Here is a 20,197-nt window from a genome sequence, read left to right as displayed (position 1 = left end):
AGCTAAGGTTGCACATCTTTAAGAGGTAGGGGTGACTTATGCTTACAACTTGCACTTTCTTTGGGTTTTATGGATATGGAGAGTTGTAAAGCATGTTTATGTGTTAAATGGATATATGAGCCATGTCTTTGATTAGTAGATATACGTGATATATGTTATGATTAATGTATATGCATTGATGTATTGTTCGCCTTGGGTTATTTTAATGATGAGCATGATAAGAGGGGAATAGATTTGGTTGTAGAGTTGTCATACAGTCTCCTATTCATTGTAGGTATGACTTTGTATGTATATAGAGGCATTCTATGCATTTATATTGTTGTGCACGATGGGTGCTTAATTGTTGGCTTACATGAGTCGTTAAGGTTATTTTCAGGCATTGAGGTGTATAACGTATATATTCATTATGTGTGAGTCATGGTGTGAGTGTCACTTTGGCTCTAGGTGCATTGTGGTCATTTTTTTGGTTCATGGGTTCATGGGATGCAAAATGCACCAATTTGTTTTAATGTGCGAGATATGATTTCCTACATGGGTTTTCACCATTTTTGCATCATGACATTCATTCGTATGAGTTATGTCATGGTGGAGTTCATAGGTTTTTGAGTTCATTATTTATGGGATTACTTGGACTTGTTACTGTTAGGGTTTGTGATAGTATTATATGATAATGTGACATTGTAGCTCATTTGATCGTTATTCGACTACTTGGCATTTGGACACATGACTTGACTATGTGTTTTGTTTATGTTGAGTCGGACTATCATGTTATGGAAACTAGGGTTAGATGTATGATCCTCCTTTATTTCACAGAGGTTAGACTCTAGCATTTCACGGACCTATCATCTTTGGGATATTTAGCATTTCATGCATGTTCTTGGGGATTATGAAGGACACATTTACTTATATAATCCACTACCCTACTGAGCGGTGGTGCTCACCCCTATTACATAACCATTTTTTAGGAAAGGAGTGGCTTTGGATGATCTTTAAAGTTAAAGACTCACCTTTGGCACATTTGGGGACTTAGATCCACTTCACATACTTTGGATGTATTTTGATGTAATTGGACCACCATGTATATTTTTGGGCTTTCAAACCAATTTTTGTACTACTTTTCAAGTGTAATTCTAAACTAATATTTTTCCTTTGGAAATGTACATATTTTTTTACTTCAAGACAATGTATTAGAGACCTTAAGGTCATTTATTATTCAATGTATGGATTATGTTTAGAATGCCCACTCAATGTATAATTTCACACACCTTTTGGCTCACATTAGTCCTTGCCATGTGTAGCAATTTATTTTGGACATATTTGGCATTCTCACGCTTTGATTTATGTTTATATGAGGCTTTATGAAAGTTCATACTTAGGTTGAACCTTAGGATGATTCCTTAGCTCATCCACATTTTTCTTGCAACTAAACCGACCATTCCTGAGTATTTTAGGTTCATTTTAGCGCATTTGGACATCCCCCTATCCTCCCAAAACCTTGGAAACCATTTTTGGGTGCAGATTTTACTGTTCACCAGTAGCCAAAACCTAATACCAAGCGTTCGCAACTCTGGTCTGAGCCCTCACACCCTTGTTCATCTGATGGCCTATTTTGGAACCTGATTTTGTAACAGCCATAACTTCTTCATTTTATATCCAAATGGGTTCATTCTTGAGCCCAAATTGAAGAATTTTGAGTCAGCTTTCATATTACAAACCCCATTCTCTGATTCAAATTACACTAGGATATATTCATGTTTTAGTGACATAGTATTGGATAATCACCTTAACCGAGAAGGGGTATTTATGGGAAACCATGGCCAAAGTCCTTAGAACCTCTTGGGATGTTATGAAATGATTTAAATGGATTAAGTACACCCTATTTGACTTGTTTAGATTTAAATTTTCTCCTCATTAGGTAAAATGATTTTACCCCTAATTTCATAAATTGTACATTTTAAACTTAGCTTCCGTGTCTACCTTTGAGTTGAGTCTTGTGACATTTTATTAGGCTTTCTTGTTGTCCTAGAGGTAGTGTTTACCCCTAGGGACCACTTATTTTATTTCTCTTCCGTATTTCGGACTCAATATCGGGTCGGGTTTAGGCTCTCGGGACCGGATCATGGGATTCGGGGCGTTATAGATCACATCACATCAAATTGTAAATTAATATTATTTTAGTAACTTAATTCACTTGATTGTATTTTGTTTCCGTTACATTACCATTGGATTAGTGATTTAATTCTGGCAACTGTTTGCCCCTAGATTAACTGTTGCGGTATTAATATAATGAGGCATATTGAGTTTTCATAGCTAGTTTTTTTTTGTCACGACCCAAACCATAGGCAGTGAATAAATTGAGGTCTAAACACAAACCAGCCTACGTACTTTTCATCACCCCCTTTCAACATACAACTCATAGTAAAATTTAGTCATACTTACCTAAATCCTTTATAACACATTATATATCACACAATCTGGCCTCAATTACATCAAGATCATTAAGTCACCTCTATACAAGCATTCCAGAAAATACCTAACATACAAAACCAGTTCAGTCTCTAAATAGAGCTAGTCAGCAACCCCCAAATCACCACTTGATCTTTGGGTACTTGAAAAATGATAGGGTGAGCTAACAGGCCAGTAGGAAAAACCATAACAGGAGCTTTAAATAGGATTAAAGGCATATAGAAGTGAGTTTACAAAATTTGTATCACAAAACATATATATACAAGACATGGTTGTTTCTCAGCAAAATGGAACAAGAAACTCAAAAAATGATGAACAATATCAAAATTTGAATATCAATTTTAGTGAAACACATGTAGCAATTAAAACAGATAATTTCATGGTTAAACCAAGGAATTTAGGAAGTAAACCAACTCTAAGCAACTCAAGGTACAGAAAACCTAACCCAAGAATAATAAAGATACTATGAAGAGGGAATCCTACAACTTTCTTCCTGTTTCCCTTTCTTCCTTGCTCCCCCGCTTGTTTTTCTCTTTCTTTTCCTTTAGTTATTGTTATGTTAAGCGCAACGAATCCAAGTTGAACCAAAAATCACAACAGAAAAGTAAACATACCACATAAAGAACACTAAGATTTATACATGGTTCAGCTAGCCTACGTCCACGATTGGGATCCGACGAAACTTTTCACTATGTGTAATATCGGAGATTACAAGTTTTCAACCCCATACTCTATTTCTGTTTGAATTTCAGAGTTTCTCTCTTCCACCACTCCGAACCCTAAACGTCCTTATATATTGGGCTACAAAAGACTAATTAGGGTCTACGACCTATGAGCAAAAAATGGGTCAAAATTTTTCCTCGGGACTAAGCCCCAGAACCCCAGAGGATTGGGCCCACACAAAACTCATCCAACGAGTTGTCGGGTCGTAAGTTGTGACCCGACACCAAATTTGGGCCACAACATCATAGTTTTTTCTATAACAAAAGGAAGGCAGTAACATGCGTAAGGTTGTGCAGAGACGTGTCTCTTGGGTTGTAGTATAAGACTAGGTGTTAAGAGGACTCATAAAGCTTTGACACATGGCTGCTACCAAGGCATATTTTGGTTAAGCGCAACCTCTCCCCTACCAACTAAATAATCACACAAATGTCTCCAAATAAAATCCTATAACTTCAATATATCATACTTTATACCCAATGTCACTAATTATGATTAAAGGTCACTAATCATGGTTAAGAGTCACTAATCATAATTAAAAGCTACTAAGCAAGATTAAAGCCATTAAGCACAATTAAGAATCACTAAACATGATTAGAAGGCCTAATTAAATCTTAGGATATTACATCCTCCTTCCCTTAAGGAAAGTTCATCCTCAAAATTTAAGCTCAACATCATGCCAATATCCTTTACTTTCTGCACGCAATGTGAGACAGTGTAACCTGTAGGGCGTTGTGGTAGCTAGTTAATATCATTCACCCGCCCACAGAATCTATAAACGTTGTGGTAGCTAGCCAATGTTCACCACCCGTCCACTTACAGTATAATCCCTTATGGTAGCAACCAGTGCACACCATCTGCCCACGCACACCCATCACAAGTGGTAGCTAACCAGTGCTATTTACTCGCCCACTCACACCCATCTACATCGTCACTATTTCCACACTTCCAGCTCTGTAATAGCTCTGATAAAACTTTTATCACGACCCAAACCATAGGAAATGAATAAATTGTGGTTTAAACACAGACCAGTCTACTTTCCATCATCCCCTTCAACATACAACCCACAACAGATGTAGTCACAATCACCAAAATCATTTACAACACATTGTATATCATACAATCTGGCCTCTATAACATCAAAATCATTAAGTCACCTCTATTAAAGCGTTTAAGAAAATACCTAACATACAAAACCAGCTCAGTCTGTAAATAGAACTAGTCAACAACTTCCAAATCTCTGATTGATCTTTGGGTATCTGAAAAATGATAGGGTGAGCTAATAGTCTAGTGTAAAAAAACCATAACAAGATCTTCAAAGAGGTTTAAAGGCACATTGAAGTGAGTTTACAGAAAATATGTAATCATTTGTATCACAAAACATATATATACCATACATGGTTGTTTATCAACAAAATGGAATAAGAAACTTAAGAAATGATGAACAATGTCAGGATTTCAAATTCAATTTAACTGAAACACGTATATCAATTAAAACAGATAATTTAATGGCTAAACCAAGGAATTTAGGAAGTAAAACTACTCTAAGCAACTCAATGTATAGAGAACACTACTCAAGAGTGATGAAGATACTATGAAGAAGGAATCTTATAACTTTCTTCTTGTTTCCCTTTCTTCTTTGCTCTCCCTCTTATTTATTTATTTCTTTCTTTCTTTTACTTTGGTTTGTGTTGTAACAAAAGGAAGGTAGCAACATGTGTCTCTTGGGTTGTGATATAAGACAAAGGGTTAGGAAGACTCATATAGCTTTGGCACATGGCTCCCACCAAGTCAGATTTTGTTTAATTGCAACCTCTCCCCTACCAACTAAATAATCACAGAAATGCCTCCAAATAAAATCCACAACTTCAACATATCATACTTTATACCCAATGTCACCAATCATGATTAAATGTCGCTAATCATGCTTAAGAGTCACTAAGCACAATTAAGAGTCACTACGCACGTTTAAGAGGACCTTTGTACCAGAAAAATGGTGGGGTGAGATAAAGTCCTTGTAGGAAAAACCATATCAAGAATTTTAAGGATATTTCATGAATAATTAGCTTCACAAACTATACATATGTCTATGAGAATATCAGCAAAATAATTATTTTCAAAGTCAATAAAGAGAGTTGAAGCAAAATCACTCGAAGCCATTCAATATGACAACCCTGGTTCTTCAAGCCAGTGCGTCCTATGATGAACCGGAGATTGACCCGATAGCGGATCCAGATGCAGAAGCAAGAAACAAGACAACGGTCTCCCAAGGCACAACATGCCTCTAAGACACTTCGATGACCTTCCGTGAGGTTTGGAACTCAATAAGAACTGACGCGGAAACAAAAGATCGGAAAAGTAACAATTTAGCCCCTAGGGGCAAAATAGTCATTTCTAAAAAAATGGATTTGGGTGCCACCGAGCACACTGCTGGAAATATAATGAAAAACTAATCAAGATGGATTCAAGAATCACATGATTCAGAGTCCAGACGAAGGAGAAACGGCACGACGAAGAAAAACGAGCCCTTAAGGCTAAAAGGGTAAATTGGTAATTATCCAGGAAGATTTGGGTATAACCGAGCATACCGTTGGAAAGACAGCGAAAAATTAATGAAGTTTTAAAAAAAATTCACTCGATTTGGAGTCCGGACGAAGGAGAACGAGCGAAAACAAAAGTCAACGTCACGACGTAGAGACGAGCACCCCACGAGCACCCCGATAAGCACCATGACATGCTAGGGGAAGAAAAGTTCCAGCCAGAACTGAGAGCCGAAACGAGGTCTGAAATAAATTTTTCTGGAAAAACACGAAGAAGAACACCCCCCCCCCCCAGCCGAAACGAGGTCTGAAATGAATTTTTCTGGAAAAATACGAAGAAGAACACCCCCCGCCCCCAAAATCAAGTTTTGTACTTGCAACGCGGAGGAAAACACAAAAAACTCACTGTGAAATACCCAAATTGCCTTTAGAGCAGAAGAGGTCAAGAGGGTCAAAAAGCAACTACAGGAACTGTCCGCGACTGAGAGCAAAAAGGGGCCATCAAATGAATTTTTTTGAAAAAACATGAAGAAGAAACACCCCCCCCCCCCCCCCCCCAATCAAGTTTTCTACCCGACATCGCAAACGGAAACAAAGAAAATGCACTATAAAATGCCCAGAATACTCCCAAGAAAATCAGGTCAAGAAGTTTAAAATCTTTCTGAGTTGCTGCCAAAGGAAAGGAAATGAGGCTTCGGGAGGTTTTTAAATCGTCTAAATTGAAAATGCAATCTTAAAATACACCCACAAGACCCTCGGAAGTTTCGGATCAGTCGACACATTTTTCAAAAAAAAGTCGATGAATAATACCAAGAACTAAAATCTCAAGTTTAAAAAAAAAAAAAAAAAAAACATATTTGTAAACTTTAGAATTAATGGCATTTGGCCTCATGTCATACATATAAAATAAGTATCCAAAAAGTGTATTTAGGTACACATTACATATTTGGAATCAATGATACAAGTTTTAACATATAAGGCTATAAAATGACATTTCATGCTAACATTTGCATAAAATGGAAACTTAAAAGTTACAAGTCATCTAAGGAATGATGAGCATCACGAACTAAGCCTTCGTACCTGAAACAAATCCCTAGTAACTTCGGGGTGAATAACATAAAGCTACTCGTACGAAATGAGCATGCATCGACCTAGCATTTTACAAAATTATCACCTTAAGGTGAAACATGTCAAGGGGCTCATGCCACCTAACGTCTATGTCAAAATGAGACTCAGGAAGCATCCTAAGCTACCTTAGATCATTTCTAGCATAAATCACATCATTCATGCAATTTAACCATATAGAAGCATACTATACAACGCGACAAGATATAGGTTCTCAACAGTATCAATTTGCAATCTAAGATACGAAAATAATTAAAGTGAGTCATGCCACCTAGCGTCTATGTTCCAAATGAGTCTAAGAAATCATCCTAAGCTACATTAAAACAATAAAACACAAGTTACGATATCGATGCAAGTTAACCAACATTGGAACTTCCAATACCACGCATAAAGCATGATTTCTCAAGTTAACATCTTGAAACTCAAAATGGAAAATCAAATAAGGAACAACAAGTTACGATATCATCTAGTTATCAACTTGAAATGAAATGTAAAATCAAACCAGGTGAATACTTGGATGTCACGCCGGATCAGACCGACACTATAGTTACTTTAGGGTTACTAGCCCACGGGGTAACCTCCCTATATGCGCACTAGACTTGTAGAGGGACAATCCCCCGTACTAGAACCATGTCCTAGCCTTAGTCAAACAACGACATCTCCAAGTTTCCAAAATCAACAAGTTGTGCAACAACGTATATATCAACATGTATATACAAGATAATCAACTATCTATTACGCACAACCAAAATTGAAAATACATACAATACATGTTCTAAATCCATAACTACTATGGCATAAAAGATATCAAATACAAAATGTGTAACTCATTACACAAGACAATGATATATTTAATAAGGAAAACATATTCCAATGCTCAAAATTTAACCAAGTGAATATACAACAAGTCCAAGTCCATGATTTAAATATAGAAACAACTTCCAAAACACAATTAAATCCACGGAGCAATTAGATAGAATTTCATTAAATAAAAATAATTAAATTCTCTAGATTCCAAATTAATTCCAAATAATCTCAAATTTATATATGTTGAAGGACATATCATGGTCATCACATATATAACATCAAATAACTAATTAAGTAATTAAATACTTAAAATAAAATAAATTAAGCTAATTAATTAATTTCCTCTAGATTTTTAAACAACTCCAAATGCTCTCAAATTAACATATGTTCGGGAACTCACCAAGGCCTACTTTAATATCACATTACAAGTTTATTTCATACTTGATACAACTATGTGAATTAAACTTTCACAAAAGATAAATATTAAATAAAAGTTGCAATTCTTATTTAAATAATCCCAATTTAATATATATCAACCACTATACCAAGGCCTAAATTTCTAGTATGCTACAATTTCATTTTAAGTTGAATATCATCATAAGAATTAAATCTTACATAAAAAAAATAATTAAATTAAATTCTAGATTATGAACAAAAGCATGCATACAAGTTGTATAAGCATCATTAGCATGAAAGACAACAAAAATATGAAACTATAACACCCCATACCTCCATTTGAAATGAAAATCTCAAATCCCCACCAAAAGAAAAGTGCTCCAAATCCGACGATACTCCTAGGTTATGTCGGGGACAACATGGTGAACATTAAACTCCAAAGAGGACATACCAAAATCCAAACTTGACTTCAAACCCGAACTCAAAAAATGGCCAAAAACGGATTCTAATAAGGAGGAAAGATGCGCGTAGTCAAGACAAGCATAAAACACGAAGGCACTACGAATTTTTAACAAAGGGAAGGAGGTTTAATTGAGAGAAGAAGGGTGGCAGCCCACTTGGGTTGTCATGGCAGCTTTTAGTTGTGCTTGAAGAGAGGGGAAGATCACTTTTTAATTTTATAACCCTATATTTATAGGAAAACCCTAAAAGTGCCCCAAAAAGGCCCCGTCGGGTCTGGAAAAGTGAAATTTGAGCAGACGCGCTCAAACGGCAAAAATCCATGAACAAAATAGAACTAAAATGAGAAAATATGAACAACGAAATAAACGGCATCCAAAACCGAGTCCCGAGCAGAGAGATATGCCCCGAACAAGTTCGGCAGCAATTGGGACCAAAAATCCTGAAACTGGGAAAAAACGACCAAAAGACAATTCTAAGAGTACATGACTCGACGAAAAGTGAAAATGAATCCCATACGAGGATCCAGGCTCAAAACGAAGCATTTTTACAATAACTTTCATTAATTGCACAATGACCCCTCTAAAAAGTGAATACTGCACTAATGACCCAGAATGAAAATATCTTCCAAAAATATTTTCTTAAAAATCCCTGAAATAAAATATCTTTAAAAGATATTTATGAAAAACACCACAAGAAAAGAAAAATATTCTGAAAAACTATCCATCCATGCCTCTATGGACACCGGAAGCAACCAAAGTACTTTACTGCAAAAGTAAAGATACGTATTTCGTGGAAACAACTTAGAATGAAGATATGTGAAGTCAAAAATCAACTCCGAGCACGAAAAGTGAGGTTGTGCCAAAAAGTGACAAACAGGGAAAAGATAAAATAAGGAAAAGGACAAAAAATGAATAGTGTCAAAAAACAACAAATGTGGAAATGACTCGGTCCTTAAAGGAAGTTGTCAATCCAAAAGAAAGAGTCTTAGAAACCATTCTGAGCACTCGAGACAATACTAAGTGATGAAAAACTGAACACAGAATAGAAAAGATAATGAAAAAAATTTATTCGCAAAATTTGAAGAAAAAGGAAAGGAAGAAAATGACCGGGTCATTCCATTCAAGCTATAAAGAACCCTACCCAAGAGCGATGAAGATACTATGAAGAAGGAATCCTATAACTTTCTTCTTGTTTCCCTTTTTCCTTGTTTTCCTCTTGTTTTTCTGTTTCTTTTCCTTTGGTTTGTTTTGTAACAAAAGGAAAGCAACAACATGTGTAAGGTTTTGTAGAGACTTGTGTCTCTTGATTTGTGATATAAGATCAGGTGTTATAAAGACTCATATAGCTTTGACACATAGCTGTCACCAAGTCAGATTTTGGTTTAATTGCAATCTCTTCACAAACAACAAAATAATCACATAAATGCCTCCAAATAAAGTCCATAACTACAATATGTCATACTTTATACCCAATGTCACTAATCATGATTAACTTTCACTAATCATGATTAAGAGTCACTAAACACAATTAAGAGTTAGTAAGCATGTGTTAGAGCCACTAAGCATAATTAAGAATCACTAAACAAGATAAGAAGACCTAATTAAATCTTAGGATATTATATCCTCCTCCCCTTAAGGAAATTTCATCCTCGAAATTAATGCTCAACATCATGCCCATATCCTTTACTTTCCTCAGGCGATGTGAGACAGGGTAACCTACGGCGTTGCAGTAATAGCTATGATACCACTTCTGTCACGACCCAAACCATAGGAAGTGAATAAATTGAGGTTTAAACACAAATCAGCCTACTTTCCATCACACCCTTTCAACATACAACCCACAAAAAAATGTAGTCACAGCTAAAATCCTTTACAAAAAATTATATATACTAGAATCTGGCCTCAATTACATCAAGATTGTCAAATCGCCTCTAGACAATCATTTCAAAAGATACCTAACATACAAAACTAGTCAACCTCTAAATAGAACTAGTCAGCAACTTCCAAATCTCCAATTAATCTTTGGGTATTTGAAAAATGATAGGGTGAGCTAACAGTCCAGTAAGAAAAACCATAGCAAGAGTTTCAAAGAGGTTTAAAGGCACATGGAAGTGAGTTACAAAAAAATATGTAATAATTTGTATCACAAAACATATATATACAAGACATGATTGTTTCTCAGCAAAATGGAACAAAAAACTCAAGAAATGATGAACAACATCAGGATTTGATTATCAATTTGAGTGAAACACGAGTAACAATTAAAATAGATAATTTCATGGCCAAACCAAGGAATTTAGGAAGTAAAACCACTCCAAGCAACTCAAGGTATAGAGAAGCCTACCTAAGAATGATGAAGAAGGAATAGAGAGAACCCTACCTAATATACTATGAAGAAGGAATCCTACAACTTTCTTCCTTGCTCTACCGCTTGCTTTTCTCTTTTTTTTCAGGTGTAAGGTTGTGCAGAGACGTGTGTCTCTTGGGTTGTGATATAAGACCAGGTGTTACGAAGACTCATATATCTTTGACACATGGCTACCACCAAGTCGGATTTTAGTTTAATTGAAACCTCTCCCCTACCAACTAAATAATCACACAAATGCCTCCAAATAAAATCCCATAACTTCAACATATTATACTTATTCACAGTCATGAACAATAAGCTTCACAAACTACACATATGCCTGTGAATATATCAACAATATACATATATGTAATTTTAGTAAAATAATTATTTTCATAGTCAATAAAGAGATTTGAAGCAAAATTACTCGAAGCCATTCAAACTATAAAGAAACCTACCCAAGAGTGATGTTACTATAAAGAAGAAATCCTACAACTTTCGTCATGTTTCCCTTTCTTCCTCTTGTATTTCTCTTTCTTTTTATTTGGTTTATGCTGTAACAAAAGGAAGGCAACAACATATTTAAGGTTGTGCAGAGATGCGTCTCTTGGGTTGTGATATAAGACCAGGTGTTAGAAAGACTCATATAGCTTTGACACATGGCAATTACCAAGTGAAATTTTGATTTAATTGCAACCTATCCCCTACCAACTAAATAATCATCACACAAATGCCTCCAAAAAAAATCCCGTAACTTCAATATAACATACTTTATACCACATGTAACTAATCATGATTAAGAGTCACTAAGCACAATTAAGAGCCACTAAGCACATTTAAGAAACACTAAGCACGATTACGAATCACTAAACATGATTAGAAGGCCTAATTAAATCTTAAGATATCACATTTTTTAAAATATGATTACAAGGCCTAATTAAATCTTAAGATATCACATTTTTTAAACCCAACCGTGTCCCTAAACAATGCCTTTAACGGCCTTTGTTTTTTCTACCGCAGAGGATCCAAACCCCTCCCTCTTGAGTCTATTCTAAGCTCGGGCACATCCGCTTTCTGTCGTACATATCAGTTGACCATTACAGGCAGACAGTTCTACAAAGTGTTCAAAGAGTTAAAGAGGAGCACTTCGTACAGTGGTCATGATGACGATTGTTATATGGTTATATGTGGGGGTACTACAACAGCATTGAGTCATGTATACACAATTGTTTCGCAGAATTCCAAATATCATGAAATATAGAGTAGCACTGTAGAAAAAAGCTGAAACACGATAGTAAAAGTTCTTTAAAACAAAAGAATATGACTATTTTTCTTTGGTAGCCGACAGTTGCACCATGTCAAGCATCCAAACTTACATCAAACACTAATTGAACAAATGACAAACCAAAGCACTGTAACTTGCTGTATACAAAACCAATCGTACCTTTATTGTCTTGACATAAATCATGAATACTGTAAAATAAAAATAAAAAGTCAAACAAATAACTGTAAGGTGTCTAGAAATAGAACATTGCTGCAGCTTCTGCAGGCCTATTTGGAATTGTATCGTTACAATTAATCTCAAGTAAAATGGGTATAGAAAATAGAATTACAACACATAATGTTACAAATAAAAGTGAATGACCAAGTGAGCTCTATTATATTGATATTGACCCACTCTGATATTCCATAACAGCATTAACAGGGGCTTGTGTTTTCAGAATCATTTCTTTGTACTCATCTTCAGGATTCGAAAGAGCTACAATAGCACCTCCTGCCCCAATGGAAGCTTCGCCTTCATGTATAACAATGGTTCTGATCACAATATTAAGATCAAATGTTTGGTTATATGAGAAAAATCCAATGCAGCCAGAGTAGATGCCTCTCGGACAACTTTCAAGAGAATCAAGAAGTTCCATTGATCTCATCTTTGGTGCACCTGTCATCGATCCACCTGGGAATGCTGCTCTGACACAATCAACAGCACTTAAACTTGATCTCTTTTTACCACGGATTGTGCTCACCATGGTGTGAACAGTTGCATATGATTCTATTTCCATGAGATGGGGCACGTGGACAGACCCAGGCTCACAGACACGACCAAGATCGTTCCTTAGAAGGTCAACAATCATCAAATTTTCAGCCTGATCCTTTTCACTGTTGTGAGAGAGAGACTTTCTAGTTATACAATTAAGGAGCACTACAGATGATAACATCATTGACTGAATACAAGGATTGTTTCTAAAGAATAAAGAGTCTCGCAAGTGGAATAAATAGAATTACGGTACACATATTCACCAGAAGTAGAAAACCAAAAGCAAAGTAAAAAAAAGTTACCATCAATAAGACTTTAAGGATGACACCAAATAAAAAGACTATCATACCATCTATACCAGGCTACTGTTTGAATACATAAAAGTTATGGGGTTCTTAGATAGATATTTAATCAAAGTCGGCATTCAGCAAATAATAGTTTTAGGTCAAACTTTTTAAGGGAAACGAAACCAGTTATTGTTGTTGATAAAAACAACAGATTTATGTTACCAACCTGTATTGTTGATAAAACGAAACCTTTTTCTTTCAGTAAAGTTACTAACCTGTATTGTAACTGCAATTTGAGCAGCTCATCTTCCTCTGGCGTAGAACCACGAGCGACGGTGCCCTTGATGGGTTTTGCTTCCAAAATACCATTTCTATCCAATCGTAGGAATCTCTCAGGTGAAGAGCAACAGATGCACAGGTCTTCCTTTGAAAAATTAAGCCAGGCAGCATATGGTGCCGGATTCTTTTCTCTAAGGTTAAGGTAGAGTCCCAGAGTATCCATCTCCCCAATTCTCCTTCTCAATTGAGTTGTAAGACACAACTCATAGCTTTCTCCATCTTTGATGAACTTCTGGCACGTCTCAACGTCATTCATGTACTGGTCTCTAGATTTCTCAACTAGAAAGCCTGCTTTAGACGGGACATCTACAGCAGGCTGTGATGTACGAGGAATTGAAGTTTTTGTGGCAGAAGCATTTAATCGGAGAAGCTTCTGCTCTACATCATCCAGCCATTCTGTCCCAGTGGTGCTTTGATCATGCACCGACATAATATAAACATCATTAAATTGATGATCTATCACAACAAAATTATCTGAAAAGAAAAAAGAAGCATCCGGTGTCCTTGATTTGTGACGATTATCTGCCACACCACATTCAACTTTAAGGCCATACCTACATGACAGAAACACCAACATTAGACTACTATAAAATTTCAGTTTTGTTAGGAAAAAAGTGTGTTGAGGGGAGGGGGAGAGAGAGAGACTTCCTACTACTACCAATCCTACTGTGACCACTACTCACCCTACTTATTGAAAACATCAGTTTATTACACTAGTAGTTTAAACTAAAAAGAAAAAGCTTAATTTTCTGTAAATATTTAAAACCCATTATCATGCTTCCAAAATGTTTACTAAAAGAGGTGTGCATGGTGGTGTCTCGCACCCCTCATGGATTCCAAAATGTCTAGGCATGCCTTATAAGGATCAAAGTTTGGTGTGAAATGAACCCCCCAAACTCTTACTCCCCTTCTCTCCAAAATAATAATAATAAACAACAATAAATAAATAAAAAATAAGAATAAATACATAAATTTAAATCAGCCATGCTACCTCGAAAGGGAACTGAATATAATAATAATTATTATTATTATTTGAACGAAGATGAATTCATAATATGAAAGTATTTTTTTAATGGAAAAGATCCAAACAGATAATCAATGAATTAAAACCCAACAGTGATGAAGATATTAAAACTTAAAACATAAGGTGGAAGATCTATGAAGGTCAACGTAACTATGGGTGGCAAGTCGTGTTCGCGGGACGTGTTTGTGTCGTGTCAGGACATGGGTATCCTGTTATACGGGTCAACATGTACACGAAGAAACCTTGACAAGAATACGACATGATTATTATTATGTGGGTAACAAGATGCGACCCGCGTAACCCATTTAATAAATGGGTCAAGACTTGACACGACACTAAATGACAAGACACGTTTAAGTCATTTTAGACACGAACACAACATGTTTAGCAAAACAGTCATTTTTAACGGCAACACGCGTCCATGGAGTTCATGGTCCTCACATGAATAGACTTCTCCTCACCCGATAAACTTTGGACTCCACAAGAATTTGTCGATACGTTTAATTAAATGGGTAAATCAGGCTATAAATGGGTTCGTGGGTCAAACACGAACACGACACGTTTAATTACCATGTCAATTTGGGTCGATGCGATTACGACCCAAACACGATTATGCCAAACCCAAACCCACTTATCCCTTGTCGTGTTCGAGTTGTGTTAGCGTGTCGTGTCGTGTCAAGTATTGCCACCCTTAAATGTAACCAAACCAGTCCAATAAAATCCCAATTTAATTTAATCAAGTCTGTTTTGGCTGAGATGCACTGTTCAAAATAGAAAACATAATGTACGTTACTTCCATATAACATGCACTATATGGCCAATTTTTAGCCATTGTCGCATTTTTGTACCAAAAATTGTCATTTAACTATTTAATTATCAAAATCCAGGGCATATTGGTTAGCTTTTCACGCTATAAACCAATGAAATAACATTTTATCCTACTTCAGTCATTTGAATCACCTAAATACCCTCATTTTAACTAAAATAAAGGAAAAAATGCCTTTAATTCTTCTCTACATTTTTTTTTCCCCCTTTCGGCCCACCTCATTCATTTCTCCTTCCCTACTTCATTTCAAAAGCCCTAATATTTTTTTTTTGATAAGTAAAGATGTATTATAAGCCCTAATATTTATAAGTGTATATCATTGTTTCCCCAAACATATATGTATATGATACATACTTGTGTAAAATATATATACACACACATATACGGTGTTTTTAGTTTGATAAAGAAGAGAAAACTGAGAGTTTTAAAGAGAGTTAAATTTTGCAGAAAGATAAAGTGTTGAGAGAAAGGGAGTCTGTTTCTCATCCTAATATATATACATATATATATATATCTATATATATATATATAGAAACATATATACATACATACAAAGGTATATAGAGGTATAGCCATTCTTAAAGGATCATAATGGAACTTGAATTGTTGGTCCCATAACTGCTTCTGGGCTTCCCCTTAGCCAATTTACACAAGTTCTCCATTTTCCATCATTCAAACTTTGTTGTCACCCAACACAGCTCACTCGGCATCTTGTTTTTGTTTTCCATCACTCATGCACTCTCTTTCTCTCTCCCCCCCCCCCCCCCCCCCCCCCCCCCCAATTAGTTTTTATGAAAAAATATTAATATAAGTTACAGGTAAGAAGTCATTTTACACATTATGTTAACTGTGTCTAACCATGTTAACTAACAGGGCAGGTCAGTGTTATTTTCGACACAAGATGAGAGGTCACTGTAATTATGGCAAGCCTCATGGGAGGTCAGTGTAATTTTCCCTTTATGCTTTTGTATTTGTGTTTGTTGAGTTGATATAAAGTTGGCAAGACATGCCCAACTTACCTAATTTGATATACTAAATGATCATTGACGGTGCAAAACAGATATGTTGAAGAGACCAATAATGATGCCAATTAGGTGGGATTGAGAAAGAAAATAAGAGAGCTAATGCAGCAGCATGTTAGCTTCTCTGTTGGAACTGGGAAGATCTTCAAAACTCTGACTGATCCTTGGTGTGATGGACAAACAATGGCTCAAAAATTTGGCCATACAATGGTTAGAAGATTAGGGTTGCCTTGGGACTCAACTCTCAATAGTCTTAAGACTAATGGGAGTTGGAATGTGTGGCTGGTGCATGAAGAAATATTCAACCCTCTCAAACCATATGTTTCTGCTATACCACGGCATGCTAGAGAAGACAGGTTCTTATGGGATGGGGATACCTTTTCTTTCAAGAAGGCTTGGTTTAGTTGCAGAGGGCCTGTTGAAGAAGTGGAATGGCATAGTGTGTGCTGGGGAAAGGCTAGACCTAGGTGGTCTATGCATGGGGGTTTTGTATTTCAAGATAGACTTCCCACTATGGTTAATCTGCAGAAGAGAAACAATCAGCGGGCTGCTAGATGTACTGTCATACTGAGTGTGATTCTAGGGATCATATATTTGTCACTTGTCAATTTGCTATGGAAATGTGGTGCTGGTTGGGAGATGTTTTGGGATGGGAAGTGAACCAGTTGTCTAATATTCTGCATTTTATGGATCTTGTGGTGTGGTTCAAACAGCAATCTAACAAGCTTCTCAAGTGTCTTTTAGTGGCTGCATTGTGGGGTATATGGCAGGAGAGAAATGGTAGGCTTCAATGCTCAGCTTCAAGATCTCCTCAGGAGATGGCTAGACAGATTTGTTTGAAGTAATTGATGTTACTAATGTCTCACTTCAAGATTTGTTACACAGGGTTCTTGTTTTGGGTGTTCTTTTTGTATTGGAAATGGGCTCATTCCCTATAGGCTTTTTTGTAATGGCTACATGGTTGATTCTATTATGAGGGTATGCCCTCTGTGCACCTGTACTCAATTTTTCCATCTATACATCACCAATTATGAAAAGAAAAAGAAAAGAGTTGTTTTCTGAGAAATTGTTTTCACTAACAAGAACAACAAAAAGTTGGAGCTCTCCCAAAGACCCCATAGAATCATAAACAAAATCAAAATTTATAAAATAAATTGTTGAACTTTCTATACGATTAAAATTTTCCATACCCTATGTAACCAATATATCCACCATAAAAATCAAATGGCAGCCCTTCATAATCTTTTTCGTCGTAACAAAATGACTGGAGCTCCTGACATAAAAAATTAAAATAAGAAATATATTAAATCTGAACCATGTAAACTAATTTGGAGTAGCAGATGTACGTTTCCCTTCAGAATGAACATATAACCGTAACAAAAAACGAGGCAGAGATAGTAATCATACAATAACAGGTGTGCATTTGTACATATTTATTAATTGAACATGCAAAAGAACATAGAAAATAACAATGCGGTTGTCTAGGCCAATGAAAACTATAAAATAATAATAATAATAATAATAATAATACAAGAACTATTGCAAATCATGTACTACACGTTCAACTTCTGAAATTGTACAAGCTATCCAATATAGTGAATAAATTGCCATTCGTCCGTCCGTATGCAAATCAATCAAGAGATTTACCACAAATAACAACGCAATAGACATGTCTTGTGGTACATAAGGTTGGGCAATCAGAATACATTACTTGAATGCACTGGTTCACTTTCATAACAGATGATAGATAGTTAATCTTGTCATGAAAAATAGAAAAGGTGGCAAAAGTAAAGGCTTTTGTGCATTTTTGTAGAAGTTTGCATAAATTAGAACCTTTTTTTTTTTTTTTTTTTTTTTTTAAATAATTAGTAAAGTTTCATTAAAGGCACTCAAGAGGGGAATGCTCACAAAAGAATACACAGACAGCTGAAGTGGCTGGCTATAATTTCAAGCTAACAACAAAATCCACAAGATCCCCCACAGATTTACAATTCTGCTCATTAACCCAAAAGAACAAAGAACATATAGGGTATTTGAGAGACCAAATAGGATCCTCCTCCCCCACAAAGGATCTCCTAGTTCTCTCGTGCCACGAGCCCCACCATAAACAAAGGGAGTGAGTCTCTCCAAGCATTCTCTGGCTCAGCTATCCACTGTACACCCTCTCCAAGCCTCGATCATGCCCACTGTAAAACTGCGGGATACCCAAAACATCCCAAACACAGTTAAAAAAATCGCCCAACCATCACTCGCCACTGCAATGAAGGAGGTGATCCACCAACTCCTCCGCCCTCTTGCACATGCAACACCAGTTCACCACAATCTGGCTCCTCCTTTTGAGATTGTCTATGGTGAGAATCCTCCCGAGGGCAGCTAATCAAGTAAAGAGAGCAACCTTAAAAAGGAGATTTCGTCAGTTCGTCCTCCGAATAGCCTTCCAGGGGAAGGTGGGCCCCGGATTCTCCAACAGACTCTGATAGAAGGATCGGACTCCAAAAACCCTTCTCGAAGAGCCCGTCCAAACCATCTCATCCATCCCCTCCCCCTCCATCGCCTGGCTGTATAACAATGCTAAGCACTCAGCTACCTCCGCAAGCTCCCAATCATGGAACTCTCCCCGCAACTGAACATCCCAGGTCAGACTCCCGTTATCAAGATTGCATGAACTAAAACTGAAAGAGGGGAGGGAAAATGCTATTGGGAAGATACAGAAAAAGTAGCTTGATGGATAATATGTGTACTTGACCTCTTGATCAGTGGTCACTAAGTGGATTACTGAGTCTTTCAGTTAAAATTAGACTCGCATCAATAGAAATGATACCTCGGAATTCTACCAATCAGCATTTACTTAGAATTTGGAATCTTCAAGTTCTAACATTTCAGTTATTTATTTATTTATTATAAGTGTAAGAGTTCAGTGTTTTAGATTTGTTGATTCTGCTATTATTTTCTGCTTTAGTTACATGCAGTTCTAGCTGATTGATTAACAGTCTGTTAAAAATGGATTCAGGCTAAGGTATCCTTACTGCTGGGAGATTTCAGTTGAGCTTTGATCATTTTCTGCTGTTGGGGATTAGATATCCTGGATTAGTTTTGTGGTTTTCTGCAGCTGGGCTGGTAAAATGTAGAGAGGTTGATTGCTGCCTTTCTTCAGGCATTGTTAATGGAATTCGCGGGGGGCAGAAGGGGTGGTGCCGCCAATGGTAGAAGCTTTTCCTATAAAAAAACTGAAGACCACACAAGAATTAAGGTACTGCAACCTGAAATAAGACCTGATGTCTATGACATAATTGTGACATGGCCCAGAAAGAATGGGAATACGTTAGATTATTAGAATAAGGTTGTAGATAAAATTAAGATATGGAATATCGCCTCAACAAAACACATTACACATGCCACTTTCAGTCGTCATTTTTTGCCTGATTTTCAGAACAAACTGTGAGGAAAAGCATATAAAACTACAGCACATACATTTATCTTTCTTACTTTTTATGAAGCAGTGTGAAATAAGATAAAACTTTTGCTGAAGTATGAGAAAAACAAGGTATCTAATTATCAAAACAAATTTCATTTGATTACCTTGCTCAAAAAATCAAAAAACCCATCTTCCAAACATGTGCTTCTGGTAGTGCCCTGAGCATCTTCAATTAATAGATAACCCCCACCTTTAAATGTCACATCACTGGAAGGAAAGCCTGATTATTTTTATGAAATAGTAGAATAATATTCATGACAATAGGGTGAAAATAAAAAACTTCAAGCTGGTTTATTATCAAACAATCTATAGGTAGTTGTATTTGAT

The 20,197-nt window shown here is 36.3% G+C and overlaps 1 protein-coding gene across 4 annotated transcripts in view; it reads right to left on the bottom strand.

Moving 5' to 3' along the window:
* Positions 1 to 12,289: 12,289 nt before the first annotated feature.
* Positions 12,290 to 20,197, bottom strand: part of LOC132277290 (aminodeoxychorismate synthase, chloroplastic) — a 60,073-nt gene continuing 52,165 nt past the window's right edge. For all 4 annotated transcript variants that reach the window (XM_059779107.1, XM_059779106.1, XM_059779108.1 and 1 more), the window contains 4 exons: positions 19,975 to 20,077; positions 17,586 to 17,668; positions 13,460 to 14,077; positions 12,290 to 13,019 (listed from right to left, as the gene is read on the bottom strand). In XM_059779107.1, coding sequence (XP_059635090.1) covers positions 12,521 to 13,019; positions 13,460 to 14,077; positions 17,586 to 17,668; positions 19,975 to 20,077 — 1,303 coding nt within the window. In that variant the 3' untranslated portion in view covers positions 12,290 to 12,520. The remainder of the gene's footprint in view (positions 13,020 to 13,459; positions 14,078 to 17,585; positions 17,669 to 19,974; positions 20,078 to 20,197) is intronic.

This window comes from Cornus florida, unplaced genomic scaffold (genome assembly GCF_030987335.1).
Source record: "Cornus florida cultivar Cherokee Brave unplaced genomic scaffold, ASM3098733v1 CherokeeBrave_3.0.0_Hap2_Chr10, whole genome shotgun sequence".
In the NCBI taxonomy this organism is placed as follows: domain Eukaryota; kingdom Viridiplantae; phylum Streptophyta; class Magnoliopsida; order Cornales; family Cornaceae; genus Cornus; species Cornus florida.
Note: the sequence above shows the minus strand (reverse complement) of the source record. Positions and strands in the feature narration are given on the sequence as shown.